This window comes from Eptatretus burgeri, chromosome 9 (assembly GCF_056783735.1).
Source record: "Eptatretus burgeri isolate ZD-2024b chromosome 9, Ebu_testis_v1, whole genome shotgun sequence".
In the NCBI taxonomy this organism is placed as follows: Eukaryota; Metazoa; Chordata; class Myxini; order Myxiniformes; family Myxinidae; genus Eptatretus; species Eptatretus burgeri.
In genome coordinates this window covers 14,445,593-14,461,258 of record NC_140969.1, presented here as the reverse complement: position 1 = coordinate 14,461,258, position 15,666 = coordinate 14,445,593, and the positions used below count along the sequence as shown (strand labels likewise).

General features: G+C 40.8%; 1 protein-coding gene across 5 annotated transcripts in view; it reads left to right on the top strand.

Moving 5' to 3' along the window:
• Window positions 1–15,666, top strand: part of PTK7 (protein tyrosine kinase 7 (inactive)) — a 121,518-nt gene that overhangs the window by 43,406 nt on the left and 62,446 nt on the right. For all 5 annotated transcript variants that reach the window (XM_085894145.1, XM_085894148.1, XM_085894144.1 and 2 more), the window contains 6 exons: window positions 8,539–8,641; window positions 10,512–10,711; window positions 11,571–11,721; window positions 11,963–12,093; window positions 13,018–13,284; window positions 13,447–13,580. In XM_085894145.1, coding sequence (XP_085750271.1) covers window positions 8,539–8,641; window positions 10,512–10,711; window positions 11,571–11,721; window positions 11,963–12,093; window positions 13,018–13,284; window positions 13,447–13,580 — 986 coding nt within the window. The remainder of the gene's footprint in view (window positions 1–8,538; window positions 8,642–10,511; window positions 10,712–11,570; window positions 11,722–11,962; window positions 12,094–13,017; window positions 13,285–13,446; window positions 13,581–15,666) is intronic.

Sequence of the window (15,666 nt, the reverse complement as noted above, 5' to 3'; positions counted from 1 at the left end):
GTGGTTTTCTTGGTTTTCTTGGTTTGTTTTCTTGGCGCTCCCAGAGACCCGCGCTTCTTGGTTTCAAAACTTGGTGGAATTGGTGTTTTCAAAACAAAGAAGAAGAAGAAATTGTGCGATGACTTACCTTACCTATCACTAACAATTACGACTGCCATGAATAATATTACAGTTACTGCCAGTATGACTGTTTATGTGTGAAAATCTTTATGCTAACTTGTGGCTAAATGCAAAAATGTGAAAATTTGTCTGAGTGTAAAGGTATGTTAAGGGAAAAGGCATTACGGACTCTACCCAATACGCTTGTTCTTCTTTTTTGACAAATCTTAGCCAATGAATAATCCGCATGTTCCATATCTCCACCAATGACCATTCTGCAATGACCAATGAACATTCCACTTTTGGCTGACTCGAGGTAAGCAGATGATTGGCTCGTTGCTGATCCGAGGATGGAGGACATTCCACTCGTTGATACAGCTCGGACATTGGTGACAAAAAGGGAGAAAAACCGAGAATGGTGTTTTTTTCTCTTTTCTTTTGTTTAAATCCTATGGGTTTAAGAATTTGACCTTTAACTCGGAGGTGTATAAAAAAAAAATTAATGCGTAAATGTGCCTTGCTCGAGGATATCTCGAGGGCAATTTCATTCTGATTGGGTTAAGCATAGTCAAATGTTGGTGAAAAATGTTAAAATGTCTAATTGGTACTTGACCTTAATTAGGTCAAGGTAAAATAAAAAAATTACGTCAACCCCGCATGCTTTGTATTCCCATTATTGAGACAAAATTTCATTCCGAAAGTCCTTGGACATTGGCAGAAAAAAGGGAGAAAAAATTAATTACTGGTTTTATACTCCTTGGGGTGTAAGACCTATACCTTTAACCCAGAGGGGTATAAGTATAATGTAAATTAAGCATAAATGCACCTTGCTCTCGGCTATGTAGGGAGGGCAGTTATGTTCCAGTTGGACAAACCTTTGTCGAGTTATGGTGAAAAATGTTAAAAAGTCGATCTATAATTGAGCCATAACCTTAAAGACCAAGGTATGTTCAAAAAAAAATTGGTCAACCCTGCATACTTTCAATTTACATTACTGATGTGAAATTTCATTCTGAAAGTCTTAGCCAGTTTTGAGATACAGCTCAGTATTTTGATACATTTTGGAAATTGGGAGTGCAGGAGGAAGAAAAAAAAACAAACTAAATAGTGCTTGAGTACTCCTTGGGATCGAAGAAACACTGGGGTACCATTAAATATGAGAGGAGCTAATTGTCGAAACAAACCCGACAATAGCTGTTAGCCTTCCTCGATCCTTATCCTATAGCAGGAGGTTTAATAAATTCCTATCCTAACCAAAAGAGGGCATTGTATCAGTGACACAGCCACATCCTAAGATAATCTACCCCGTGGCCTTGTACTGCATACAAAATTAGTCGTCAGCAGCAATCAATATGAGTACAAACATTAAACAGTTGTCCCAGTAGCCAATTGAAGATGGTGGTGCAGTAAAACGAGCCATCAATAAGTTTCACACCTGTAAAGTTGTGGTTGTCAGGTTTGGGATCATAAAATCAACAGATTCTGTTATGTTTTTATTTTATTTTATTCTAAAACTAGCAAATACCACCCATCGCTTTGCTGATGGGAATACTGAGAGGGGGGTTTAATTACGATTCATAGTCTCATCAAAATGCTTCTGCATAGAATGCAGTGAAGATGGAAACAAAATAATGTATGCAATCCATTTTCTACCAGTCATACTGTAAATACCGCCAAGAGACAAACACCACCCGGACACATCGGGAGCCAGGCCTTTTGGACACAAACCCCACCCAGAGAAAAACACCTCCCGGATATGTCGAGAGACAAACTCCCGTCCGGATATAAACACTGGCCGAACACGTTCAGAGCCAAGCCGTCCAGAGACAAACACCCATCCAAACATAAATATCGTCCAGACGGTGTCCGTCTGAAGAGGGGCACCGCCCGGACGCGCCCGGAGACGGTCACCGCCCGGACGCACCCGGAGACGGTCACCGCCCAGACACGACCGGAGACGGACACCGCCCGGACGCACCCAGAGACTGACACCGCCCAGACGCTCCCGGACGCACCCGGAGACGGACACTGCCCGGATGCGCCCGGAGACGGACACCGCCCGGATGCACCCGGAGACGGACACCGCCCGGACGCTCCTGGAGACGGACATCGCCCAGACGCTCCCGGACGCACCCGGAGACGGACACCGCCCGGATGCTCCCGGAGACGGACACCGCCCGGCCGCGCCCGGAGAAGGGCACCGCCCGGACGCGCCCGGAGATGGGCACCGCCCGGACGCGCCCGGAGACGGACACCGCCCGGACGCGCCCGGAGATGGACACCGCCCGGACGCGCCCGGAGACGGACACCACCCGAACGCGCCCGGAGACGGACACCGCCCGGGCGCTCCCAGAGACCCGCGCTTCGAAGACTGGTGCTGTCCAGAGAGATAGCGCCCAGACACGTCCTAGTTGGGGGGGTGGGGGCTTGGGATGGGGTGAGGGGGTTCTTCTTATTTCAATGTCATCAATTTGTTTTTGTCAAATATCTATTGCCAGGGTAATACAGTAATTACAGTGCTCTAATCGTTTTTTGCAGAAATGGCCTAAATTAGCATAATGTTGTGGAGATGGCTCCTCGTTGTTAACATTGCTTAGTATTTTTTGTTGTTGTATGCACTGTCAAAGTTCGTATGAGAGCTAACGCACAGAATGTATAACAAGGGGGGTAGGAAACAAGAGGGGTGGGAGAGGTATGGAAAAAATAGTCGAGAACAGAGACATTGGAAATCTGTGGAAGGGAGAGGGATGGGGCAGGGAACACGGGGTATACAAGATGGACATTGCAGGGGCTTTCAGGAAAGAAAGCAGGGAATTTGAAGGAGGTGGGTTTGGGGTGGATTAACGGGGGTGGAAAAGATCGAGGATTTGAATGGGGATGATGAGAGGTGGTGGTGAACAGCTGTTTTGAAGGCCTGGAGGGAAGAATGGGATTGAACAGTGTGGGAGTTTATTCAAAGGTGGGGAAAAAGAGGAATGAAAGAGTGAAGGTGAGCAGTGATTCGTGATTTTGGTAGTTTTACCAGAAGGGGGTTGTTGGCGGACCTTGAGCGCCCTGCTGAAACATGTTGGGGACAGCCTAGATTCTCTAGATTCCTGGGAATCTCGGTTCAAACCTAGAAATCTTGGTCTGAACCGAGATTCCCAGAATTATGAGCATGGTGCTTAGATAGGAATTTCAACTGGTTTTACCGCATGAAAATAACTTCCTTTGTTGTCATTCTGAAATTATTTTATGAATCGATATTAAATGACTAGATATGATCTGCTTAACAGAAACCTTCCTCCTTCAAGACGTGTATTGACTCCTCAGTATCTGTGAGTCCAGCTGTGGAATAGTAAACTGGCTACAAGCGGAAATCTGAAAACTAGATATCAGAACAAGGAAACCCCTCACTATCCACAAAATGTTCTACAAAAATCAATGCATCCTGAGAATGTACTTTTCGAGGAAAAAAAGGGGGTGGTAGCCACATAGAACTCAATCAAATGCATAGAGCAATGACTGTAGGATTAACAGAGTACATGAAAAGTTCAACAGACTACCGAATACAATTTGTACACAAGCCAGAAAAGATCTCTCGCTCACTTTGCAAAAAACTTCCAAAAAAAGGTGTGAATAGAAGATGTCACTCACCAAACGGAAACGGCAACAAATACAGCCCCAATGATTGCAAAAAAGACAAAAGAAAAACACAAGATGAAATATCAACATCTATAGTGACAACTGGGAGAAAGACAAAAGAGCAGGGGGAATATAAAAAAGAAGGGTTGGACAGATTGGGGATAGACAAAGAAGGATCATTGGAATGGCTAAGGAGAGATCAGCTCAATTGGAACGGAAAACGAATCATTATAAATGCCCAAGACCAAGGACACAAAACACGAATAGCTTAACAAAATTGGCAGGACTGAGTCATTTGGACAAGTGTAGGTTCTGCAAGGTAGAAACAGAAAGCATGAATCACCTATCGGGATGTAAAAAAAACTCGTGTCAGAACAGCTGTACACACAAAGGTACAGCAAGCTATGTAGAGTCATCCACTGGTACGTCTGTAGAACTCATGGAAACACGAACCAAAAGCAATTATTGTAAACAAGGACATAATGTTCACATATGACCTGATGATCCCATCCAGCTTGAACATAGGAACCAGAGCACTTCGACCAAACATGGTACTCAGATACAAAAAGGAAAAGAAGGCATTGTTAATTGAGGTTTCAGTACCTCATGATTTTGGTATAAATAATGAAAAAAAATGACCAAATATCAAGACCTCAAGAATGAAGTGAAAAGATCTTGGAAGTTGAGTGCCAATAATGTACCAGTGATATAATTTGAGCAATGGGAATGATAAAGAAGAACCTCATAAAGATCCTACAAACAACCCCCTAGAACATAACCACAAGCGAACTACAGTTGGAGGCTGTCTGAGGATCACTGACGACCTGAAAAGAGCCCTCGGAACAGAACTCCGAAAACAACACAACTTCACAACTTAAGCCATGAATCACGATCTTTCACTGAAACGAAGGTGGATACTTTGAGTCCAAACTCATCATTCTTGATCCGAGGAACTTGAAGTATAAGACTTTCTTGATCGTGTTATTCTTTACGGTCTTGAGAGTACCTTCATCACAGTTGAACGCCATGTACTGTCTTTTTAGCATTTAGGTGAAGTCCAACTTTATTGCACTCAGTTTCCACTCTTGTCAGTAGCTGCTGTGCTTCCTCCATCTGGTCAGAGAGCAGGGCTATGTCATCTGCAAAAGCCAGATCTGTGAGCGTAATTGGTCCGACCCTTTTCGTTCGTCCTGGTTTTATCGTGAAACAAAACTTCTCATGATCTTTGCTAGCTTGACGTAGAGCATATTCAAGGACGATTATGAAGATGTATGGCGCCAGAGTGTCTCCTTGCAGCACACCAGCTAGGAGCTCGAACACTGAGAAGTCACACACAGCATTATATATATATATATATATATATATATATATATATATATATATATATATATATATATATATATATATATATATATATATATATATATATATGACAGAAGCATAGTATAGATAGGGAATAACAATGGTAAAGAAATGTTAATCATCCTTGTTTTGTTTTTTATTGTAATGAATATATATATATATATATATATATATATATATATATATATATATATATATATATATATATTCCTTGAGGAAAAACAGAAAATGTATATATATGTATATATGTATGTATATATATATATATATATATGTATATATATGTATGTGTGTATATATATATATATATATATATATGTATATATATATATATGTATATATGTATATGTATATGTATATGTATGTATATATTTATATATTTATATATATATATATATATATATATATATATATATATATATATATATATATATATATATATATATATTTACATTTTACTTTTGAGAAATTTTTCCTATCCTAAGAAAGCAATGATACTAACCACTTCACCTGATTTTTGTGTCATCTTATGAACGTCTTTCACAAAGCGTGGTGGACTCCTCGAAACGTGCCTCTGACGTGCACATCTTTGGTATCACAGATGCCGTTATGTGTTTGCCTCTATCAGTGCTTGGTCATACTCATACTTTGTCAATCATTTATCCCTGATGCTTGAGTGGAATTATGGTTAATAATTGAAATTATTTTGTGTAGTCTAGACAGACTTTCTGACTTCCACAGTATACACCCCAGCTGCATTTACCAACTCGTGGCCTGTGTATGCTTGAGCTTCGTGCCGAGAAATCTCATAGTCTGTGGCTGGGTATGTGGGGTACATTGTACCAGTCTGGCACAGAGCATTGCCTGTTTTCTACCCCCTCCTTTTCTCTCTCTTGCTGCCCATGGTCGTTGCTGCCGCAGTGGCTGCAAGCACAGCCGGCCAATTGTGTGCAGAAAGGTATGCTTCGGGGTTATTGCATTTTGTGGATTGAATAGTTTATTTGGCAAGCTGAACTCAAACTTTTAAAGTAGCTTCATAAGTAGACATTCTTCATGATAATCTGAGAAAGGTTGACTTTTAAAATTGGCATCCTTGTTTTTTTGTTTCATCCGCATCCCTACTTCTCATTCCCCATTTCTCCCTCATGCTTAAGATCCAGGAAAAAATACTGGGACATGTATAGCTGGGACAAGGAAACTGGGACAATGGACAAATAGGATGTAGTTAGAATCTGGAGTCACAGCCTTTTTTGGCAAGTCCTTGAAATTGAAAGGCCAACAAAGTTTGCATTCTTCATGCTGCAGTTTCCAAGGTGGATGATCTGCTTGCATTACCTATTTTGAATGTTTTAGAATAGGACCTGCATTGGTGATATTGTTCATTTTTGTGAGAATTCCAACTTACTGTGTTCGACTCTAATTCGTACTAGTTTTGTTTCTGGTGGACTTTCCCATTCGTTTACGTAATTGAGGCCATTCCTTGAGGAATAACAGAAAGAAGAAATGCCATCGGCATATCCCAGGGATGCGGCCAGCCCAAATCCACGGCTGCAATCGCAGCAGTTGTTCCTGGTATACCACCGCATCTGTTCCTCGTCTACTGCTCTTCTGCTGACCACGAGGCGGCTTTTATTGCACTCCACCATGGGGGTGATGGGCGGGGGACGACTATGTGCTTGATGGCTGGTGTGGGTAGGTTTGTGGGCGGGGGAGCAGTTGGAAGAAAGATGTCTGGAGTTCACACACGGCCACAAATTGTTAACCCTTCCTTTGCAAGTATTCTGCCAAGCAGCACACTAAACCTGCTTTGTGTGGTATTGACATCGGGTCTCTTTGCAAAGTATGACCATGACCTTGCAAAACCAAGTATTTTTTCCTTCACTGTTAAGCGAATTACATTTCTTTCCTTTATTTTATATCTCTGCAGTTGTTTCAAGTTTTCCTCCCATTTTCTTTGCTTTCAATTTTTTCCTCTTTATAACCTGTCTCCATGTTACTTTTATAACTTAGGCATTCCCCTAGCCAACATGTTCGCACCACAGGGGCGCTGTAACTGCATGGACATGTGGGCTGAGGAAGCATCGGCCTGCATCGCCCGAGTCGGCCCCCTTCATGTGTCGGGGAAAGCAATCACCGATGTTCCCCGGCCTGAGAGTGACTGTAGAATTTAGACCTCGCTCTCATCGAGAGCAGTAACATGTGTGGCCTGCGATCTGGTGACATAGTTTCCCATCCTCCCTTTCTTCCCAGCTGGAAAGGCCATCTATTCGCTTTTATTTTATTTTTCTTTGTCATTTTTTTTCCTCCACTCCTTTTAGTCTTTCCCCGTTTAATAACAAACAAACAAACAACATTTTCTCTTCATTGCCTTTCTCTTTGTGCCTGGCCTCTTTTTTTTATTTTATTTTATTTGTTTACTCGCACTTATTCCTTGTTAGTGGATATCATATTCGTGGATGACACTGCCCTGGTAGTTTCACAACTTTCTATCTTCTGAGATGCTTAAGTCGTAAATCAGTTCAGACGTAATTGGAAGCATATCAACATGCAAAGACATGTATGTCTCCAATCACACAGACTAAATGGACAAGAGGTTGTGAAAGTGCCACTGACGTGAGCATGGCTTGTACCAAACTCTGTAAAATGAGGAAGGAGTGTGGGCTCGGGTAAGGTAGGGGTAGGGGGGTTGGGGTTGGATGTGGATTGAGGGAGGGAGTTTGCCTGAGAAGATGTGAGAGAGATTAGAATTGTTTGGCCTACTGCTGTAATGGGGACATTTATGCTGCTTCGTGGTTGGTATAATTTTTGGAGAAGTTCCAGGTTCGGGGATTTTCAAAGCACTTTGCTTTAAATGCTGTGGATCCAAAGGAGCCCTATGGCATCCTAATTGCCTCCGAAATTTTAATAAAAGGAGTAATTTTTCTCCTAACATGCTATTTTGATGCAGCCAGGCCTGAAACTTTTGGCTCAATGTTCCAAGCCCTCTTCTTTGGTGTTTTGTTTCACTCACTTACTGAACCAGAAATGTTCATACTGATGGAAGTTTAATGAAAGTATCATTACTTTCATTTTGGTACTTTTATTATCGTGGAAGACAATTATGATTTAAGTTTTATTTCAATAATTTTTGAAATTACAAAAGTATGGATTTGAATCTTTCATTTTTCATTTGTGACTTTACTAACGCAGCACTGGCCTGTGAGTTGGTTTGTAAATAAGTAAATGCAGAATTGCACGCTTTCTCCCATGTGATTTTGATGTTATAATTGCGACTACGTACTTCCCGTAGTTGTAACTGCAACTATGTACTTTTCCTTCACTAAGGCTACCTGGAGTTTCCATGTGTACTCATCATTTCCATGTGTACTCATTTTGATAACATTTCCAGTACTGCTTGTTGTAGATTTAATTTTACAAGGTATCTTGCTATAAAGAACACTTATACCTGTTCAGGGATCGAGGCTGGTAACGTGATGTTGCAGGAGCCAATCAGTGAAGCTGAGCTCAGCCCTGGCTCCACCCTCGTTCTACACTGTGGAATCAGTGGCAACCGCATGTAAGGAGCCTCACTTGGCATTCCATGTTTCAGCTAATTTATGTTTTGATGTTATGTTGTGTTGGTCAAGTGATGAATGCAGAATGGTGAGGATTGCTGAATAGATATTGCAGATTTATCGTATTTATGTATCTTTCTTTATTTTGTCGCAGATTTATCTTATTGTGAGGCAGATACCACAAATTCCATTCACCTTGTCCTTTTCTGTTGCAACTTAATGACTTTGTCTTTCACATCAAGGGTAAAAAAGGAGTAGTGGGGAGTAGTACAGATCAGGTGTTTTTAATAATTTTATTTTTTCGAATGAATGGCATTTGAGGGTGAGGGGTAAACAAACATCAACAGCACATTCATCTTTTGGCATCACTCTCGTACAGACGTCACAATTGCTACACACGTACATCGTCACCCAGACTTAACAAAATCCATGTACCCCTCTATCATCAATCCTTCGCGGTACCAATCAAATTTCAAGTTAAACCTCGTGATAATTTCAACTGCCACTATCTTTCCGAGGGGACAATTTCATGCATTTACTACTCTGAGTGAAGGATCCTTGCCTTACTATCATCTTAACTCTCCTATTCTTTACTCTCATGCTCTTGGTCCTGCCTGTCATTATCTATTCTGGTGTAAACACTCTTCTATCTTTATTATCTCCTTGTAATCGCCTCCTTTCTAATTTATAAATTCTTGTCTCCTCCAGGCGCTCCTCATAACTTAGTTTAACTAGCACCAGAATCGATCTCGTCGCTTTATGCTTAACCCTTAAGAATTAAACTTGCATATTTTGGTTACTATAGATTCACCCTATATACATATTGTTTTAGCCAGAGGACATTAAAACCCAAGAGAAACCTTAACATTGCTTCTCCCTTTGTTTTGTTTTTCTGCATCCACTGACGAAGTTGTCATAGGCATTATGTTTTTGCCTTTTGGGTTGTCCGTCCAGCTGTCCGTCCGCCCGTGCATCCGTGATAGGTTTATGGTTACCGTGATAACTTCAGAACGGCTGAAAGGATCCAAGTCAAACTTGGTACAAATATGCATAATGATGCAAAGATGAACAGATTCGATTATATGGTGAATAGGTCAAAGGTCAGAGGTCTCGTTAGGTATAAATTCTGTTATTGCTTTAACTTGTAAACCAGTAATGGGATTTTGACCAAACTTGGTTTAAGTCTATATGTTGATGCACAGATGAATTGATTTAGATTTCAGCATCAAGAGGTCAGAGGTCATGTCAGGTGAAAATGTGATGCTTGAGAACAGCTGAAGGGATGGAAATCAAATGTGGTGCAAGTATGTATAATGTGGGCTGAGGCATATTGGCCGACATCACAATGTCGAAGAGTGCCGTTGTAGTTTTTTTTTGTATTTTTTTGAATATTGCACACCTTTATTGCTTAGAAAAAATATATTTAAGAATATATATTACTTTTCTATTGTGGAATGGAAAAATGTCCATTTATGTCTGCTATCTTTCAGGAGGCAAAGCTTTCATTGTAGCAAGTATAACATAAACACATTTCAGTGCTAATTGGAAAAAAAGTTTTTCTGTAAACCTCTTGCCTTGTGGTCAGCCCAAAGATACTGCTCTATTTATACAATGACTGATAATGATGTTAGCAATTTCAAAAATATTGTGAGATTTGGTCTTGAGATGAAAATGTTGTGATTGTAATTGCTGTTGTTCGCTTTATGCTTTGTTGCAAAGCAATGATATGTCTTTAAATTGTTTGAACCTTGTGATATGTGAATCAGAGGGTAGAGATTGTAACATAGGGAGAATATTTGTGATGTAGTTATTGACTTAATAGAACATCGTTTCATTTTGAGCATTTTTTTTCACTTTGTTGTGCATTATCAGGCCAAGCATCCAATGGTTCCTCGACGGTTTAAAGCTCGGCGAAGAAGATCGTGAGGCGGATGACTCGCTGCGGCTAGATCGTGATGGAACGCTAACACTGCGTCATGCCGGGCCAAGTGATAATGGAGAATTTGGATGCTGTGGCTGGAACCAAGTTGGGACAGCATGCAGTTTACAAAACTTTACACTGCGTATTATTGGTATGATAACATTTGATAATCTTGCTCTTCTTCTCCTTTATCCCCCTCCTATTTTTGTGTCTGTCTTGCCGCCCTTGTACATCTGCCTCACCACCCTTATTTGTTTGTCTCTTCTACCTTGAGTTCTGCTTTTGTCAATCCCCTCTCGTGCAGATGATTGCTTTTTCTTTTTCCAAATACCTCGTTAATAATAACCCTGACTCTGACATATTGTTTTCATATTTTTTAGCTGAGTCTCACAAACCGTGTGGTATAGTTATTGATATTTCGTCATAAAATGTTTATTTTCTCAATGAAATTATGAAAAACTAGCGAAGAACCCATCTTGATGGATGGTTTAATTCCTACAGAATTATGGATGGACTATTTCCCCCAAAACTGACATTACTATGACTTGCAATACCCCCTCCCACAACTAGCAGTGCTATGCTATGTACTGTATATTTACATTGAGAGAAATGGGGTCTTCCTCCTACCCTGAACCACCAGGACTATTACCCAGTAATTATTTTAACTTCTCAAAACACTCCCGTGCATACCCCAAGTACAACCAGCAGTTTTCATCCAATTCCATACAGTGGTTCACGAGTACATAAAAGTTAAACAAACAGACGCTTCTCAAATTATAGTTTGAAAATGCATATTTGCTGTTTTGTCTCCTTTAAGAGAGCCATTCCAGCTTTGTTTACCATAAATGTCCTGTTGCTCTGAATAACAAAACTCCAGGAAGCACCCTTCACCACCTAATGGGAGAAAATACGGAGACATTTGTAAGACCCGAATGCAGACAATTCCTTTGTTTGCTTTGTCCAAAAATTTTGCTTTTCTATTTACCAACTGGAATTTTTTTTTTCTGCAGATGTTTCTCAGCCCCAAGTCGACATTGCCCCAGAGGATCAAGCAGTCGGCCGCAACGAAGGGGTTTCCTTTCACTGCAGCTTTTCTGCTGATCCTTCACCGACGCTCGAATGGTACTATCGTGACGATGTGCTTCTTTCCAATAAATCACGGTGAGATGTATAGAATTTGCTTGGACTGCAGAATTGGTTGTTACATATATTTATATATCTTCGTTCATTGGAAATTGATCTATTCTCGATGCCATGTTGGCAAATGATATGCTAAGAGTTTGGTTTCAAAGTTTACCTCGTTTACCATGGATGATAGATGCATGTTTAGGCTGATTTTTAAGCTATCATCAAACGTGCTTCTACTTAATGATAATGCTGATGTTTATTTCCTTGTCCCCAGTTTCACCATATATCCAAATGGAACACTCCATATTGCTCAGGTAAAACCGAGAAACTTAGGAGAGTACCGCTGCCTTGGCCTGGGTGTCGAAGGCAAGACTGCGGAAGCAAGGGCAGTTCTGTCTTTTGCAGGTGAACTGTAATGTCAAGACATGTTGCAAAGTAATGACATTCAATGTACACTTGTTTTGTTTGAGGTAAAGGAGTCCAATATCATAAAGTTTGGTCCAATTTCAACCATCTCTCATTATTTAGTGCAGTTAACCAGTTATCACCTCAAAAAAAAAAAAAAAAAATATATATATATATATATATATATATATATATATATATATATATATATATATATATATATATATATATATATATATATATATATATATATATACACACACACACATACATACATGTTGCAAATAGGCTTACATATAACAAAATATTTTCTCGCTTATTTGGACTGAGCAAGCAGGTACGATGCTGTTTACCATTCGAGGTTGCTCCATTGAATTAAAAATTGTCTCAGATCAGATTTGGTAGCATAATAGTTAGAGTGCCCACACTCGATCTGAGAGGTCAGCGGTTTGAACTCGACCCCGGCTGAGTCGTACCAAAGATTTTAAAATAAAAATGATGCATGCTGCTTCCTTGCTTGATGCTTGGCATTTTAAAAGGGAAAAGCATGGGAAAACAGCCATGGGAAAACAGCCATGGGTTGGCAACCATTGCACAGGATTGATGTGGCTCATGGCCTGCTGTATTGAAGTACCTTGTGAGGAAACGCATTTATTTGTTTGTTTGTTTGTTTATAGACATCACACATCGATGGTTCAGCTCACACCAAGCAGCAATTGTTGAGTTTGTTATTGCCCGTTATTTTATTAAACCTTTGAAAAAAAGCATTTCCCTGAAATAAATCATTTGTTGCTTTTTGAAGCAGGCCAGTGGTGTGTGCTGGCTTCTCCAACCAATAACAATGACTTGATTCCCTCCTCACCCCCCACATGCCTTTCCTCCCTTTCCTCACTTTCCCATCATGATCCAAAATGTTGCGATCAGAAATTGGTGAGATGGTGCCCTTTGAATCGATGATCGCACGATCAGGTGAGCGTTGGAGTGCACACTGTGATCCCCCATTTGGGCTACCAGTGCCCGAACTTTGGTGGGAGGTGGATGGAAAGCGACTACCATCTGCAGGCCGTATCAGAGCAAACCAGGGACTTCTGATTCTGGAACCAGCACAGCCAGGCGATGAGGGGGATTACGTGTGCCATGCTAAAAACCGTGCAGGCCACAGACAACAGCATCTGCCCTTCATTATTGCAAGTACGTATGTTCTGATTGGAATTACTGATCTGGTAATGGATTTATAATTTCCTGGAACAGTATGTCCCAATCAGTGTTACAGCAGTATGCCATATGAACCAAGGAGGTCTGTTGATGACTGAAGGCTGTATATTGGAAGTGGATCATGTTTTTGTTTGACAGCTCATCCAGTGTGGATCACAGCTCCTGTAGAGAGTCGGCTGCCGGAGGGTCGTCCAGGCATTCTGCACTGCCTTGCAAGTGCGAGTCCCAAACCGAGTGTAGGTTGGTTCAAAAATGGCATTGACATTACTGAGGTTAGTATATAGCACCTTGATTTTCTCAATCAAGACTGCTAGATTCTCAATTTTTTATATATTTTTTTATCACCTGTAGTGGCTACAACTTTTCCTGCTTTTATCCATTTCCCTCCAACCCTCCTCACACCCTGCTTTCCCCCACACTTAATTGCTCAATCATCATTCCCATTCACTTTTCCGTTGTTGTACTACTTTGTGCATTTGTGCATGGGTTACACAGTCCATGAAACTCCTTGAAAGCTAAAAAAACGTCTGGAAAATCATCCCAACTCCTGGAGATGTTCATAGATTCTCAAATGTGGTAAATTCTGCCCAATCCAATATTCAGTTTCTTTGGTGTTTTTCCTTGATGTTTTACGTCAACGATTTATGTGAAATACACAAGAGCACTTGATCAATTAATTGTGCATGTGTCTCCTGCTATGTCCAAGATTTAAAAATTTTGATTGCCCTTGACCAAGCCACAGAGAGTACATTAGATTGGCTCCTTTTCAGATGGGTTAGCTCACAATGTCTGATTCATACAACACATGAAAAGCTTTGATCTCAGAAATGTGGGCGAAAGTGCACTGAACGGTTCAAAGTGTCAAAGCTTCTCCATTGCAAGGAAGTCGATGAGCATAATCTAGACTTTTGATAAAACTGTACATTTTTATGCAAAGAAGGTTCCAGCTCCAAAAGAAATCCATGAATCCATGGTGGCTGTATATGGAAAAGGAGCTTCTTTGTATTCTACAGCAGTGAAATTGTCAGCTGATTTTAAGTGTTGGTGTGATTCTCTTGAAGATGACCTTGGGTCAGGATGGCTGGCCAAAACCATTATATTTCTGATCACTTTAGAACACCAAAACAAAAGAATAAAGAGCTCAAAAAACGGAGGGGAAACTTCCATGTAATTGATATGTTTAATTATTTTTAGTCTGCTCAACAATAAAAATGAATTTGTGCAACCAAAGTGTTCCTGTTGAGTGTTGCCTCACCTCATGCGGTGGAAGGATTGGGGGTGGTGGGTTCTTCCCCCCCCCCAACTGTGATGTGTTCTCATGCCTGACTGACTGTAGTTTAAAAACAATTTTCATTGCCATTTTAACAGCGACTTCTCAGTTTTACTTTTTGTGATCTTGTTGCCGACTGTGTGCCACATTTCACAGTTTATCTTCATAATTCTTATATTGTTTGCACATGTCCATGCAGTGTTTAATGCATGGATCTACATTCAGGATGACTTGTAAAGCAACAGCAACATAAATAAAAGCACCAATTTGATGTTAGTTATTTTTGTACAGAAAGTTAAGGTTTCTAGAAGAGCTAGAACAAAGAATGGAATAGAAGAAGAAGAAGTTAGTGAAGGGGACACCAACAGCAATGTAGAGGGACACGATAGGGAAGGAGGTCAAAGGGGGTGGGGGGTTTGAACAAGCTAGATACAAGTTCAAACACAGCAAGAAGATGAAGGGAAAAACTGTGGATGAAACAACTAGAACAAAGAAAAAGAGGATGAGAATGAAGGAGGGCACGGGGAAGGTTAATGATGTGAGAAAAGATCATTAGATTCGATGAAAGATCACCTGCAATGTTGTGAATAGCTATCCTGAAACCCTGGAGGGATGAATGAGATAAAACAGATTGAGGAACTTGGTTCCACACGTGAGTGAAACGAGGAACAAATGAGTGGAGGTTAACAATAAGCATGGATTTTGGGAGTTTCACCACCAACTCTTCCAGGAGCCTTAACTTTGTATACAAACGAACTGCGATGCGAGAGGAGCAGGATTGAAAAACATATTCCAAGTGTTGGGCAGCTCGTGATTCGATCTTGGTCTGCGGAGATGGCACAGGCTGCTCTCTGCTTTTCTGATAGTTGAGAGATGCAACAGTAGAGAGGAGTCATCAGCAAAGAGATGAGCAGGATTTTTCCAGAGGATCGGGACATGACGAGGAACATGACTGGGCAAAAAACACTGCCTTGGAGCATTCCAGCCTCAACAGGGAGATGAGATGAAAGGATCCCATTGAGGCATGCACTTTCTACAAGAGTGGAGAAAGTCAATAAGCCATGTGTGGAGTTGCCTTGGATGCCACA